This window comes from Podarcis tiliguerta (genome assembly GCF_965153285.1).
Source record: "Podarcis tiliguerta genome assembly, chromosome: 12".
NCBI lineage: Eukaryota > Metazoa > Chordata > Lepidosauria > Squamata > Lacertidae > Podarcis > Podarcis tiliguerta.
Window position 1 is genome coordinate 57,511,009 of NC_139545.1, and position 16,703 is coordinate 57,527,711.

General features: G+C 47.5%; 1 protein-coding gene across 2 annotated transcripts in view; it reads right to left on the reverse strand.

The window, feature by feature from the left end:
- The window catches only part of SMARCC1 (SWI/SNF related BAF chromatin remodeling complex subunit C1), a 96,269-nt gene extending 85,664 nt beyond the window's left edge, over positions 1 to 10,605 (reverse strand). For both annotated transcript variants that reach the window (XM_083406132.1, XM_083406133.1), the window contains exons 1-4: positions 10,219 to 10,605; positions 5,450 to 5,569; positions 3,595 to 3,680; positions 1,907 to 1,988 (exon numbers count right to left, since the gene is read on the reverse strand). In XM_083406132.1, the coding sequence (XP_083262258.1) occupies positions 1,907 to 1,988; positions 3,595 to 3,680; positions 5,450 to 5,569; positions 10,219 to 10,524 (594 nt within the window). In that variant the 5' untranslated portion in view covers positions 10,525 to 10,605. The remainder of the gene's footprint in view (positions 1 to 1,906; positions 1,989 to 3,594; positions 3,681 to 5,449; positions 5,570 to 10,218) is intronic.
- Positions 10,606 to 16,703: the final 6,098 nt, after the last annotated feature.

The window sequence follows — 16,703 nt, forward strand, 5'->3', positions numbered from 1 at the left end:
ATCAAAGTGCAAGTAGATAAATAGGTACCGCTCTAGCGGGAAGGTAAACGGTGTTTCCTTGCGCTGCTCTGGTTCGCCAGAAGCGGCTTCGTCATGCTGGCCACATGACCCGGAAGCTGTATGCCGGCTCCCTCGGCCAATAAAGCGAGATGAGCGCCACAACCCCATAGCCACGACTGGACCTAATGGTCAGGGGTCCCTTTACCTTTACCTATTCTTTGTCTGGATTGGAGACAGTGTGGCAGAGAGGGCATTTAAAGGATGCTCCCCACTTATGCGCATGGGTTCTGGAATATAATTTCTGTCTAGGTTTTTTTTTTGGGGGGGGGGGGGACACCTGCATGCACTATTTGAATAAATACTTCCTGTTTGTATGTTCTGAATCTCTGCCCAGATTCACCAGAGAACCTCATTTGGCTCCAGCATCACGAGGAGGAGAAAAACTTCTCCATCTACTTTCCCCTCACTGTGCTAGTATTCAGCTGTGGCTCAGGGCACAGAGACACTATAAGCAGCCAAGAGTTCAACTGAGAAACCAAAAGAATCAAGGATCAAGAGCATTAAGATGCACCAGGGCTAGTTTATTCCACACTAGGGCTCAGTCCATCACAATTAATATCTCATTATTCCCACAACCAGGAAAGCAACAGTTATCTGCTGTGTTTGTTTAGAATTAAACGTATATTTAATGTCAAAATTTATGATAATAGCAAGCTTCCAAAAACAATGCAACATGTTCAACATGGAAGGTGCTTGGGATTTCCTATGTCTGCAGCAGCCGCCGCCTCCTGCATCATGTGTCAAACCATGTATGAAATTGAGGGACTTTTCAAAGGAGTCTCTCATAAGGGATGGGGATCTGCTGTGCCAAGTAAACTTCCCACTAGATGTGCTTTATCAAGAGGGAATCCAGAGTGGCTGGGGCAACTCAGTCAGATGGGCGGAATATAAATAATAAAATAATAATAATAATTGTTGTTGTTGTTGTTGTTGATGATGATCTCTATGGATCCAAGCCAGTATCTTTTATAAGGCTAATTTCTGCTGGTAGAGATGGAAGTTTTCATATTGCAGAAGCTCTGTCAAGGTGAACTCGAAGACAGCTAAATATCAGGTATGCACGCAAAGTGGTGAGTTGAACAGAATACTGCTCTCAGCTAAGTTTGTGCTGGTGACATCCCAGCACATGAATTATCATCAGAGCCCAGCAGGTTTGCTGGTGAAGTATCAACAGCCAAAAAGAAAGTGAGGTATAGGATCACCATTTGTGGTTTTCTTTGTCCATGCCTCCTTCGTAGTACAATTTGAAATGTAACTTATTATTTTGAGGTTCATTCATGTAAGGTTCTATTATAACCAAACAGTATATGAATTGTTTACTAAATTAAGAACTGAATTTTGCAAGCATAACCAAGTGCGCTAGCATGGGCACCTAGACCTGGCACATCTGCCATATGGCTCCAGGAAAATCATGTTTGCTCTGCTGCAGTATCCCAAACATGACTGATCTGCCTCACAGGGTTATTGGGAAGGTAGGCAAGACTGAAGAACTTTGTGCCAATTAATTGTTCTACAAGTGATAATCCTGCTTTTTTTTTTTTTTAAAACAAACATTTATTCTGCTCTTTGTACACCAGTCATCAGGGGAAAGCGCGAACGCAATCCTGCTTTATAAATTAAAATAATTGCTTCCCTTCCTGAATTCTTAATTACATACACACTTATTCCCTTATCCTCCTGCTAAACTTTATTTTTAACGGGACGATATGCCAGCAAGCTACAAATGCAATTTTTACGTACGTTCACAGGTGGGCCTGTGACCACATTCACAGCAGGCCTTACAGCTAGAAATAAATTTCCACACAGAAGACCATAAATTAATCATTATTATTAACAGAATTCTTGCCTGCACCAATGTTTTTTCAATATTCATAAACATTTCGACGTTTCGATCCATTCGGGAAGGGTTCTGCAAATCAAATCGGCGCCTGCAACAAAAAATATTTATATAGTACTTAGAATAGATAAAAACCTTTAGACATGTTTGGGATAATTCAAGACAGCATTGCATGGAATTAGGGCTATACAGCATCTGATAATGATATAGTGATGGTCCTGTGCATTTAATAAGGCAACACCTTTTTCCATCAATTCCATCAGAAGTTCTGTCCATGAATACAGAAACGTTTCCTAGGGAGCCTTTAGACTTAGGGCACTCCAAGGAACCCCAACTTAAAGGGGTGGAGAGAGAGAAAGGAAGATGAGGCCAGACAAAAAACAAAGGCAGTGAGAACAACCACAATTATCTAGGATTTGGGGAAAGGGAGATACCCCAGAAAAATGCTATGCATCAAAAAGAAAATAAGCAGCCCTATAATGGAATTACAACAGTCCATTATATTCACCACAGACCCTACGTGCAACAGGAAAAGCATGTATGCATACAAGTGTATGGACTAAACTGTTTCCTTTCCTCCTCTTCTCTTCTCCAAGCCTTGAAAATTTAAAGAGTTGCATTGCTGGCTCAATCCAAAACCTAATCCAGTGTTTTGTTTAAGGATAGCAGTCAGCTAGATTATTTTCAAAGTTACAGGGAAGAATGAGATCTAATGCTCTTGCCCTGTTTGCTCCGGGCACCTGTTTGTTCCTTTATTCTCACTCATCATGAAGTGAATGCCAGAATCTGAAACACTAACAAGGTCTGAAAGGAAATTTGAGCGGTCAAAAGAAAAACAAGCGACTATTTAAAAAATGCTATGCCACTCTGCTTCAGAAGTTCTCTGATGGCATGTAAAATCACCAGATAGGATCCACAGATAAGCATGAAGCTAGACAGAGAAAGCAAACTTTCCTCTGCCTCCGGAAGTTGCTACAACATGATTCACACACACCCTGCCCCCTGGACATGCCAGACCACCTGATCCCACAGAATCTATAGAACCTCTGTGTGTGTGTGTGTGTGTGTGTGTGTTAGGCCTCGGTTCAGTATACCTGAAGGAGCATCTCCACCTCCCTCGTTCTGCCTGGACACTGAGGTCCAGCACCGAGGGCCTTCTGGCGGTTCCCTCGCTGCAAGAAGCCAAGTTACAGGGAACCAGGCAGAGGGCCTTCTCGGTAGTGGCACCCGCCCTATGGAACGCCCTCCCACCAGATGTCAAAGAGAAAAACAACCACCAAACGTTTAGAAGACATATGAAGGCAGCTCTGTATAGGGAAGCTTTAAATGTTTAATAGGTTACTGTATTTTAGTGTTTTGTTAGAAGCCACCCAGAGTGGCTGGGGAAACCCAGCCAGATGAGCGTGGTATAAATAATAAATTATTATTATTAGTAGTAGTAGTATTACTACTACTACTACTATTGGAAAGTCAACTTTGCCATGCTTATCTATGGACCCAACCCACTATATTACAAAATAACAACATACAGGAAAGAATCAAGAGAGCAATTTTCCAATGAAAAACCTGATTTAACTACAAGTTCTTTGAAATAAAATCATTTTCATCTGTCCACCTAAAACTAATGCAGCGAGTGCCACATGCTCATGAGCAGGACTTGGGAATTCTGTGGAAAAGATGAAAAGAAAAAGACTCACCATCCTTGCTCATTTTTGTACTTATATGCAGCACCGAGAATGTGACATAGTGTTCCTCCAGCTTTGAAGTCCATGAAGCACTTTGCCTAAAAAAGAGAAAATATCAAGGTGACATTCATACTCACAGTAACAAAAGCAGAAGCAAGCAGTGAGGCAGCAGAATATTAAACAGTACAAGCCTCCCAAGGAACCAGTGGGGGGGGGGGGAATCACATTATTTAAGCAAAGTATTGGAGGGTGAATCTCAAAGTACACACACCTCACTGGTCTCCTGTATCTCCCACCCCCCACAATGTTAGAGACTTCAAGTTACATTTGGGTCCTGTATACTGTCCTTAAAGTTCATGTGAATCTAAAATATTAAAGAGTACACTGCTTGAAAATCTGCAGCATTGCAAATCCGTAGTGCAAAAATTGACAGGCCATGTGTTCCACAGAAACAACTCCCAGAGTGTATGTGAACAGTTATTTCACCCCTACCCTCCTAATTAATCGGCACAACGAACTAGGAGCAAATGATACGAACCCAAACAGAGTCAGGGTCCTAGAGAATTACTCAGCACCAAATCAGGGCCCCTTGAGGTCTAGTGAGTCCTCTGTGTGTGACTATCCTAGCTATCCCTCTTGTAGTGAAATATTCTACAATAAAATACCGTATTTTTCGCCCTATAAGACGCACCGTCCCATAAGGCGCACCTAGTTTTTTGGGGGGGAAATAAAGGGGGGGGGAAATTATTTCCTCCCCCCCCAGGCGTGGGGCTGGGGAAGCCCGAGCTTCCCCCGACCCCAGCACAGGCAACTCTCCGCAAGCCGTGGGAGCCCGGCGCCAGGCTCCTGCGCCTTGCGGAGAGCTGCGCCCAGCCTTCAGCATGCAGGCAACTCTCCGCAAGCTGTGGGAGCCCGGCGCGGGCTCCCACGGCTTGCAGAGATCTGCGTGAAGCCTGGAGAGCGAGAGGGGTCGGTGCGCACCGACCCCTCTCGCTCTCCAGGCTTCAGCGAATGCCTGCATTCGCCCCATAGGACGCACACACATTTCCCCTTCATTTTTGGAGGGGGGAAAGTGCGTCCTATGGGGCGAAAAATATGGTACGTGATCTCTCAAGTTGCTCCAGTACTGTGGCCAAAAAGAACTACATAAGGAGGGGTAATCAAGACTGATCTATTTAATTTAAATCATAAAGACAAAAAGATCAATTGAAATGCAAGCCATCACTGAATTTGCCATCTTGAAGTTCACAAAAGGAATTGCAACTCAAGATGCTGGCAATTACCTATGAAATCCTAAATGGCTTGGACCAAGCACATATTTGGGTTCCATCTACTTTAATACATAAGTCTCAAAACAAAGCCCAGATTTAATCCTACAGTATTCTTAGTATATTGAACCCTGCAGGGTTGTTAGCAGATATAACAGCACAAGAATTACAAAGAGTGAAGGCTAAATTGGTCAACTTGTGTTTCTGACACCAAGTGAAACAGGAAGAATCCTTTTGCTTCTGGGTTCAAATACAGTAGTACCTCAAGTTAAGTACTTAATTCGTTCCGGAGGTCCGTTCTTAACCTGAAACTGTTCTTAACCTGGAGCACCACTTTAGCTAATGAGGCCTCCTGCTGCCACCGCATGATTTCTGTTCTCATCCTGAAGCAAAGTTCTTAACCCGAGGTAGTATTTCTGGGTTAGCAGAGTCTGTAACCTGAAGCGTATGTAACCCGCTTTACAGTACAGTACCACTGTACAGCCTCCCACTCTTAAGTGTTGGCAGCTTTTCAGGAGGCAGCTATAGACCTATTTACTTTGAAGTATATGGAAACACAACAGCTGAAGAAACATTACAAGAGCGTTTTAAATACTCACAGGGAACTTTGTAAAGGCAGGGTTGGCAACATGTTTTCCGAAGGCATCTTCCTGAAACTGCAGCAGCTGCACCACAAGCCCAGCCAGTGTTTTATTGGTAGGAGCATCTGCTTGAACATACTGAAAAGCAAACATTTTCCAAATCAATCTTTGTCTTTTCACTCATCCGGAAATCACTCACAAGCTATAGCAATTTTAATGCCACAAATTCAAGGTTCATTTCTGCCATGTTGGTGACTTTTTAATCCTGACTTTTAAGAGTTATTCTGGAACACAAGTTATTAGCTAGGCAGTCAAAGAGGAGCTGTCATTAGATTTAAATTTGCCAAGTTCACTTAAGCTGCTATTAGTTTTCAATACATTAAATGCAAACCATCACTGGCAAGGCCAGTACTACTCCTGTGTTCAACACTATACTGCTGCTGCTGCTGCTGCTACTAGAGTCTCTACTACTACTACTACTACTACTACTAATAATAATAATAATAAATTATTTGTACCATGCTCATCTGAGTGGGTTTCCCCAGCCACTCTGGGCATCTCTCAAGCATTAAGGGCACCCTATTTATATTGCATGGATTTCTTATAAACAGCATCTCACAGTGGACAAAGCTGATAACCATTTGCTACCCCAGATTACGTTCACATTTTTGTCCGCTGTTCAAATGCATGAGCTTGCACCAGTAAGAGAAATGCACATTGGTATGGACATTTCACAAATTAAAGTGATCCTCAAGACCCTCTTTCCGTGGAGCCTTTGCTTGACACCCGGCCTTCATACCCAATTGCAACAAAGTCTGTGTATTGACATTTGTTTACCAGTATCCAGAACTGCCATTGCCTCTCTCACATCCCTTTCCTCTGTCATATCGACTGTCAAATTTCAAAGCAGTCACTTCCTTTGCACAGCAACCCAGTTTTTTTTTATTTATGCTGTAAACCACCATGTGCACTGACAGATGTGTAAAAGAAATGGTATTTCACAGGAATTTGAAAGTTTGGTCTAGGTAGACATTGCTTATGGTCCCCACTAAGCCTTAACCCTCCCCACATATCTAGTCTTGCATTATCACAGGCAATGTGGAATAATCACACACAGGTGAGTGGACACTGGGCTGCCATCTGCTGGAGACAAAGAAGTGTTGTATTTATTTCTATCATGGGCATGAAGGAAGCCAAGCGAAGTGCCACCTTCACTGAATCTCTCTGGTATCTCCCTGAATTTCTGAGCTAGGAACAAAGGGAAATTCCCTCCTCTGCACTCTGCACAGAAGCAAAGTCAATCTTACTAGTCTCCTTTTTCCTTCATAAAAAGAGTTCAGCCTCTGCCAACCACTTTATGAGAAAAAATAAAACTACAGGTTAGTAATTTCTGTGGGCTTATTGGCAAGGCTGCCTGAGCCCTTTGGCAAGAGATGGGGAAGTGTATCGCACCTGACACTGTGCAGCACTTCAGAGGCAAAGCACTGGGGAGTTCTCAGTGATTCTGTGCCTCTTTGATCCCAGGTAAAAGCTGGGGTGTGATTTGTGCCTGGTATTTTTATACTGCAAGCATCTCCTAGTCTGGTATCCCCTGGCATTAATTATTTACTTTACAACACTGTTATTCGCTTGAATGTTATCTGCTGCCTGGTGTTTTGTTAGAGGTGGACCAGGGGAGTTAAGTGTCGAAGACAGGGAAGGTGAAAGAGACTGCCATCTTTCTGATGACAGGAGATGGGTGGCTGTCTTGGGACTTCACAGCATCCATGTCAACCATGGGGCTGCCTTGGTACTCTAATGACTTGTGTACACTGAAGCAGCAGAACTGACAGCAAGAGCACAGGTGGCATCAACCTTCAACTCTAAATGAACATGGGTGAGAATGAACTACTACACTAACCATGTGGCAGTGATAGCAACCAAGAAAGCTTGCTTCTCTGTCTCTGCTGTGTTTGCAAACAGCCATTCAGCAGAGCTTTTCTGAGTGATGAATGCCCTTTTGACATTTGGCCCACAAAGCACTGTTTTGACATCTTTAGCAGCCTCCTCTAACTAAGTTGTGCTGTCCTTTAGGGATAAAGGGGCTCAGATTTGGACAAAGTTGGACACCACAGTTACAGCACAGTTACTCCAGCAGAGTTCTCCAGAGCACTACCTGTTCAATCTATACAGCATCAGTTCCAGTTGTAGCCGGGGGGGGGGGGGGGACTACTGCAGCCAGGCTATACCGAACCAGGAATGGCCGTAGTTGGTGAACCAGCAGATATCAGAAATACCACTGATGCTACTTTGGCTTCCACACAAAGAGAGATCTGGGACTACTCCCAAGGTATGCACCTGGCCACTTCAAGGGGACTGCAACTCTGTGCAAAACAGGCCTCTTGCCCAATTCCTGGACATAAGAGCTACAAAGCCACCTGTTTTGTTGGGTTTAACTTCTGTTTTCTGGCCCCCAACCAAAGCATTTCTACGTCAAAGCAATGATCGAGCAGTTATACAGCCTTAACTGATTAAGGGAGAAACAGGAGCTGGGTGCCAACCACATTCTAAAGACTCTGTTCCAACGCTACCCCGATAACCACTCATACAGATGTTAAAAAGCATGGGGGGTCAGGAAGGAGCCCCAGAACCACATAGCCGGCTTGCTATGGGCTCACACAGCAGTCCCGCACTGCCACTCTCTGGAAACTGCCATACGGATAAGACAGAACAGAACCACCATATCACTCTGCCTTCAACACACAACCAGCCGTGCCACTCCAGATGAATACCATGGAGAACAGTATCAAAAGCCACTGATAGAAAAACCAAGAGGGTCAATCCTCTCCCAGCACAGTTCATCAACCAAGGCTTCTTCATTGCAAAATTAGGCCTGAAACAAGACTGAAATGGGTCCAGGTAATCTGATTCTTCCAACCACGCATGGAGCTGGATGGCAACCATCCTCCCAAGCGCCATCCTCAAAAAGGGAATAATAAAGCCATCACATCTCTCTGGGTCTAGGGAAACATGTAAATGTAGTTTTAATTCTGTATATATGCCCTGTGTTCCTGCATTGATAGTAATTATTTCCTCATCTATTAAATTCATGCTTTTAAAGAACACTTCCAACAGTTTCATTCGCTAACCTCTGAGACTTCAATAATGCTTTTTACTGCTATGTTAATAATGTTTTAACTGTCTCAGAGATTATATGCTGCTATGAACGTTATACCTTTTACTATGCCAAGACATCTCGTAAAAAGGGGAAACAAGCCCATATTTAAAGTTCCACATGGTACGTAATTTCTTGGCCACGCACAGAGGACCTTGGACACACTTCACGGTTTCACCACCACCTTAGAAATTAGTGCAAAGACAGCTTCAGCTAGACTTAAATGAAACCGATAGCCCTGTCAGCTCACACATCTAGGCCCAGAAGTCCTCTTAGGACAAAAGACCACACTGAGCATGTGCCCCAGGGACCTTTAGAAATGGACAACCTCCTTCCTCCGGTTTTGTTCCATCACGCATTATCCCTCTGACCTCTTATAGCCCCCCCCCCCCCCGCAGAAAGGCTGAAAATAGAGAATAACAGCAACCTGATATTTGAAGCAGGGACAGCTTTAACATAACAAGCCCCACAACTGCAGGGTGAAGAGGCAGCTGGCCCTTTGTTAGCTCTTCCCAGGGAAAGCAAAGACCTTGCCTCTTCCGCACAGAGCCCGCCCCCTTCCCTTCACACAAGAGCTCCCATTCAACTGGAAAAGGCTATCCTCTTTCCCCTAAACCCAGGTAGGTAAAAGGACACCCGGACCAAGTCTGAACCAATTTGCACAAGCCACTCCCCTTTTAAACTACCATTCTCAGGAGACAAGGAGCCTAGGTCCCTGCCCCCAACTATTCCCAGGATTACACTCCATTCAGTTCCTTTCTCTCTTAAGCCACACACACCCCTTCTGTTTATTCATTTATTGAATTTGCACGCCACCCTTCATGCACAGGTCTCAGGGCAGTTCACAGCATAAGAATACAAGATAAAAAAATACAGAATATATAATGAAAACAAACCAATGAGCCTCCTCCCCTCCAATACTCATTCTGTATGTAAACATCTACATTCACAAGATAAACACAAACCACATGACCCGAAAAGGGTCACCCTTCCGCCTGCCATCAATTCAGCACCTGTTTATTGCAAAATGCAACCTGCACAAGCGTGTTTACATGCTCCCCTATGAGTCCCAAAGGAAGTCGGCTGGCTGAAGTCCTGTTGATCCACCCCTCAAATACTCTTTATAATAGGAAACAACCCTCCAGAGAGGACGCCCATCCCTCACACCCCAGTGTTGCCCACCAAGTTGCTCTTAATTCCCTCGCCTGCACCTGGCCCCCTTTGAGTCCCCACCCGGCTTCCCTCCTCCTTATTCTGCACACCCTTACTCGGGAGTAAACCCCGCTGACTTCGGAGGCACTTCAAAGGACACCCCCCCCCCGCCAGATCACCTCCCATCTTGGGGCTTTTGTTTTCTTTTTGGCACTCAAGTCGCCTCCCTTTGTCATGCCCCCCTCTCCGCCAGCCCCGCGAGAGGGAGGCTCCCTCGGGCAGAGAGAGGGTCCGGTGCCAGGGATGGGAGGGGGCGGCTTCCCCCCTCAGGCCCCGCCCTCCCTCCCTCGCCGAGGGAAGGAAAGGGGCCCGTGAGGAGAAAGAGGGAGGGGAGGCGGCGGCGAGGCCCCCTGAGGGGAAGAAGGCGAGGCCTCTTTCTCCTCAGGCGCCGCCGCCGGGGCCTGGTCTTCGGCCTCCTCACCTTCTTGCAGTGCTTGCCGAGCCAGGCCCGCGCGGCGTCCAGCTGAGAGACGGTGTCGGGGCTCTCCCAGAACTTCCCCGAGGGGCCGCCGTCCTTGCGCCGCGACGCCGACAACGGGGCGGCGGAGGAGACCCCCGAGCCGGGCGCGCCCCCTAGGCCGCCGCCTGCAGGCACGGCCGCCGCTGCTGCTGCTGCTGAGGCGGCCGCCGCTGCCGCCGCCGCCATTGTCCTTCCCGGCCTTCCGCGCCTCCTCCGCCGCCACCGCCGCCGGGGCCCGACGCCTCCCACTCGCTTGGCCCCGCGCATGCGCAGAGCCCGCGGGACGCCGCGGCGGCGGCTGCTGCCACACCGCCGCCACTCTCCCGCGCGCACGCGCAGCGGACGAGCCTCCCACGCGCTCTTGCCTCACGCCGCGCCTTCCCCGCCCGCGCGCGGGACGCCGGCTCCTCGCGCTGGCTCAGGAGGCGGGAGTGCTGCCGGGCGCATGCGCACCAAGGGACGCTTCTACGGCCGCCCCCCTGGAGACGCCCTCTCCGCGCAGGCGCCGGCTGCGGGCGGGCCACGCCTCCCGGAGGATGTGCGCATGGGCGAGGCGGGAGCGCTTTCTTCCCCCCCCCTCTCTGCGCAGGCGTGCCGGGAAAAGCTGCGCGCCTGCGCGCTGAGGGGCCCTTGTTCTGGTCGCTGCCGGGCGGAGCGGCGTGGCGGGAGCTGGAGCAGCAGGCGGGCAAAGAAGCAGCCCGGGCCTGGCAGGAAGGAAGCAGCAGCAGCAGCAGGGTTTGGCGCCAGGGATCCCCAGCAATTACTCGGATCTGTTGCGCCCAGCTGAAGATGCAGTTAATTGAGCGTGCAATTCTGCATTGTGCAGAAGGAGCAAAAACAACAGCAGGAGAGAGAGGCTGCAGGAGGCTGGCTCCATCAGCTTTGCCAAAAGCCCAGCTCCGTCAGGCGCCTCCTGCCCCTGAACTGCCAGCTGGTCAATACAGGAACAACTCGCCAGAAATGGGGGCCTGGGAAAATCCGACAACAGGGCGATGAAATATTTCAAACAGAATGGAAGAATGTTGTACGCAGGAAAGATTTGTGTGAAATAGAGAAACCAGTAGAATCGAAACAAACCTCATAATGTGTAATATAAATACGTTCATTGGAATAATAAGAAGTATAATGTAATTAAAGTAACCAATGGTAGCCATATAGACAGACAACAAGAATTGTATATATAGAAGGGCTTATTTATTTACAATCTATGGACCAATGCGTAAGCAGAACAATATGTAAAATAGATAAAGACAATGCGAAAAAATTAAAAGCGACATGAAGTCAGAAGAAGGAAGGAGGGAAGTCGGCTCATAGGGGCAAATTATAAATGTATAATATAATATGTATTTGAAGTATGAAGTCTGGAAAACTAATAAAGATTATATTTTAAAAGAAATGGGTGCCTGGAGGGTCATATCCCCCCCCCCCCGCCTTCCTTGTTCCTTGCCCTTTATGTGATGTGTTTTCTTAGATCATAAGCCCGCAGAGACTGACTGTGTTTTCATTGACTGTAGCCCTTTTGGCTGATAAATGCTGGTGGCGCTGTGGGTTAAACCACAGAGCCTAGGGCTTGCCGATCAGAAGGTCAGCGGTTCGAATCCCTGCGGCGGGGTGATCTCCCGTTGCTCGGTCCCTGCTTCTGCCAACCTAGCAGTTCGAAAGTGCATCAAAGTGCAAGTAGATAAATAGGTACCGCTCTGGCGGGAAGGTAAACGGCGTTTCCGTGCGCTGCTCTGGTTCGCCAGAAGCGGCTTAGTCATGCTGGCCACATGACCCAGAAGCTGTACGCCGGCTCCCTCGGCCAGTAAAGCGAGATGAGCACTGTAACCCCAGAGTCAGCCACGACTGGACTTAATGGTCACGGGTCCCTTTACCTTTAACTCAGTGGTAAAGGACCCAATTCAATCATTAATAGCATTTTCTGATGGGGCTGGGAATGTCTCCTGGAGAGCTGCTGGCAGTCGGACAACACAGAACTGGGTAGTTCAAAGGTCGGACTCCTAAAAAGGAATTTCCCAAGTTGCTATGGCACTGAGGCGGCTAGAGCTGAATGTTAGAAGCTCTTGAAGCTGAGCCTAGCTCAGTGGTACTGCTTTGGATGGATAAAAGTCCCAGGTTCAATCCTAAGCACAGGGCTGGGAAAGAGCACTCACCTCAGAAATACCAGAGTTGCTGTCAGTCAGTGGAGACGAAGCTGGATACAGCTTTTATGCTCCTAACTTTAAGACAAAATAAAATAAAATAAAAAATTTTCCAGCAGCACCTCAGAGACCAACTAAGTTTGTTCTGGGTATAAGCTTTCGTGTGCATGCACACTTCTTCAGATACCACGAAAGCTTATACCCAGAACAAACTTAGTTGGTCTCTAAGGTGCTACTGGACTATTTTTTTATTTATTTCGACTGTGTCAGACCAACACGGCTACCTACCTGAATCTTTGTTTAAGACAGAACAATTCTATTGAAGACCTCATCTGCCAGACTCCCTTCTGAGCCGATTCTGCTTGTGTACAGAACTTAAGTGTCATAGGGGAGACGTTATTAAGGTAAAGGTACCCCTGCCCGTACGGGCCAGTCTTGCCAGACTCTAGGGTTGTGCGCCCATCTCACTCAAGAGGCCGGGGGCCAGCGCTGTCCGGAGACACTTCCGGGTCACGTGGCCAGCGTGACATCGCTGCTCTGGCGAGCCAGAGCCGCACATGGAAACGCCGTTTACCTTCCCGCTAGTAAGCGGTACCTATTTATCTACTTGCACCCGGGAGTGCTTTCGAACTGCTAGGTTGGCAGGCGCTGGGACCGAGCAACGGGAGCGCACCCTGCTGCGGGGATTCGAACCGCCGACCTTTTGATCGGGAAGCCCTAGGCGCTGAGGCTTTAACCCACAGCGCCACCTGCATCCCTTATTACTACGTGATTAATAAGAGACCACCAGGAATTAGCTTTGAAAAGAGAAAACACAGGAAAACAGCACTGCTGGTCAAAACACCTCAAGCATTTCATACTCCTGTCACTTTTCAGACCCTTTTTTTTCTCCTGCTTTGGAGGGTAGGACTTAAACCAATGGCTCCAAGTTATAAGAAAAGAGATGCCAACTAAACAGGAAGAACTTTCTGACAGTAAGAGCGGACTCCCTCATTATTGAGGGGAAGTGTGTGGAACAGGTCTTGGTGTTTCGATTTCTGGGAATGGAGTTGAGAAAACAGCAAAGACCTGATGAAGAGAGCACAGCAGAGGTTATATTTTCTGAGAATCCTCCGGAAAAATAAGCTCTCAAAGGACCTGTTGAAGGCATTTTACCATTGTACTGTTGAGAGGGTATTAACTTATGGTCTCTGTGTGTGGTTTGGGTCAGGGAAAAAACAATGCTGTCCAGGGCTGTAAAGACTGCAGAGAATAATTGGGTGCACTCTTCCCACCTTGGATCAAATCTACGCTTCCAGGTGCCATAAGAAAGCTGCAGAGATAGCGCAGGATAGTGCGCACCCCGGAAATGATCTTTCAGCTTCTGCCTTCTGGAAGAAGGTCCAGGGTTATAAAGACTAGGACTAGCCGCCTGAGAAACAGTTTCTATCCAAATGCGAATTTTGGTTTTATACGCAGTGTAAGGTAGTCTCTATGGAAGTATATTATATTTAATTATGGGGTATCAGAGTTTTTAGGGGGCTAACCAGGCTGGGATAGCAGGCTTGTGGGTTTTTGAATGTCCGATGTAGATTTTTCAATGTTGTTGTTCTGTATGGGACAATGACAATAAAGGTTATCGTATAATGGACTCCTTCCTTGGAGGTTTTTAAACAGAGGTTCTATGGTTCATGCTCCTTCATAGGCTGCAATCCTATACACATCTGCGAAGCCCTTTGAAGTTGGTAGATTGTCCTTCATTCGAGGCTTTGAAACAGAGGCTGGATGGCAATCGGTCAGGGATTCTTTAGCTGCAATTCTTGGATTGCAGGGGGTTGGACTAGACGGCCCTTTTGGGGGGGGATCCCTTCCAACTCTTTATCATTCTGTTACTTCAGAGTCAACATGTATAGGATTGCCTTGCCAGTCAACCAGCATAATCCAGATCAGTCAAGCCACATTGGGTGCCCTGCTAGGGCCAATGTCATAAAACGTTTCTCTGGTAGTGAAGATAATAGAATTGCAGGGAAAGCACTGTAAATTTCTACTGAGCTACAGCTGCACCTGTTTAATAAGCCACACTGTATATATGCAAGCAGAGTAAAACATTTGGGTAGTTCTTCTAAGTATTCATGCCATGGTTGTTGTCCTTCTGATGATTTTTGGAGTCTCTTTTTACTTGGATGTTGAAATTTTAATGCAGCCTTTCTCAAGGTTCATAGAATCATAGAATCATAGAGTTGGAAGAGACCACAAGGGCCATCGAGTCCAACCCCCTGCCAAGCAGGAAACACCAGCAGAGCACTCCTGACATATGGTTGTCAAGCCTCTGCTTAAAGACCTCCAAAGAAGGAGACTCCACCACACTCCTTGGCAGCAAATTCCACTGTCAAACAGCTCTTACTGTCAGGAAGTTCTTCCTAATGTTTAGGTGTTTAGGTGGAATCTTCTTTCTTGTAGTTTGGATCCACTGCTCCGTGTCCGCTTCTCTGGAGCAGCAGAAAACAACCTTTCTCCCTCCTCTATGTAACATCCTTTTATATGTTTGAGCATGGCTATCATATCACCCCTTAACCTCCTCTTCTCCAGGCTAAACATGCCCAGCTCCCTTAGCCGTTCCTCATAAGGCATCGTTTCCAGGCCTTGGACCATTTTGGTTGCCCTCCTCTGGACACGTTCCAGTTTGTCAGTGTCCTTCTTGAACTGTGGTGCCCAGAACTGGACACAGTACTCCAGGTGAGGTCTGACCAGAGCAGAATACAGTGGCACAGTCCCCAGATGTTGTTCGACTACAATTCCCATCATCCCTAGCTTGCAGAACCCATTCGTCAGCGATTATGGGAGCTGTAGACCAACATCACCAGGACAGTTAGCAATTAAGGATAACTTCCAAGTTCTTGCAGTTGCCTCCGCACCACGGACTAACCTGGGCGTGCTAAGAAGGCAGGGCTGAAACAAGAAATGTGGGCTGATGAGCAGGAAACAGCAGCCATTCCATCAGGGTGTAAGAGAGAAAAAGATGGCGCTGCAGGGCTTCTTCCAGTGAAAAACATGCAGCTTTGGGCTCAGCCTCTAGCATTTCCATTCCAGCTGGTCATTGCAAGAACTCTGGAAGGGTGTCTTGAGTTCACTTCTGCTTCCAGCCAGAGGCACTAATGTTTTCAAATCCCGGTTGCTGGAAACCAGAGTGTGTTCTCACGCTCAAGTCCTTCTTGCGAGTTTCCCACAAGCTTCTGTTTAGCCACTGTGAGAACAGGAAGCTGCACAAGAGAGCCACTGACCAGATCCAGCAGGTTTTTACATCCCACTCCCTGGGTGAAGGAAATCTCTGGTATTTGCAAACTGATTTGGGGGCTGTCACAGTCCGGTACATGGGCGATCGAAGTCCCAGCTAGGGACGTAGGGACGGGGAGCAAGATGGCGGGGTGGGAGCAGGAACGGGAGTCCAGAAGCCTGGAGTCAGAAAGCCAAGAGTCCGAGGGTCAGAGAGCCGGGAGTCAAGAAGCCAAGGGTCCGAGGGTCAGGAAGCAAGGAGTCTCGAAGGCAAGGGTCCGAGAATCAAGGAGCAGGAAGTCACGAAGTCAGGGGTCTGAGGATCAGGAAGCAAGAAGCCAAACGCAGCAAGGCAGGAAGCGTGTTGCTGTGGCAAAGAGCCGAAGGGAAATGCTGACTTTATATCCCTTCCCGGCTCTTGCCACCAGGTGCTGTGAGTTACCAAGCGGCCTCACCTGTGTGGCCAAACTTAGGAAGGCCCCAGTGATGCAAAGTCCCATTGGTCACAGGGCCTGGCTCCTGCACGCACACCCGACAGGGGCTTTCTTTTGGCTGCAGAGCAGGGTGAAATGCTTGTAATATGCAAGAGTGGCTAGGAAGATTAAAAATGCAGCAGAGCTGGGTAAGACAGGCTCTGTTCAAGGCTGCCTTTGGAAAGTGCTCAGAAACTTCCAACTGGCTCAAAGAGCTGCAGCCAGACTCTGGAATGGGGCTGGTTTTAGGGAGCAGACTGGCTAGCAGTCTGTTTCAGAGCACAGCTCACAGTGCTGGTTATAACCGATAAAACCCTACATGGCTTAGGCCCAGGCTATGTCAAAGACCGTATTCTCCCATACAAACCTGCCCCGGGCCCTGAGATCTTCTCTCAGTCCAACCACCATCACAAGCAGGTGTCATGGGAAGAGGGCCTGGAAGTCCCTTCCTAGAGAAGTTAGACCGGCATACAAAGACCTTTTCATTCCAACAGGCCTTTAGGAACTGGCTGTTTTACAGGAAAAGGACTAGTGCTGTGCACTTTTTATTGTTAGTATCTGTATTTTTAATATAATTTAT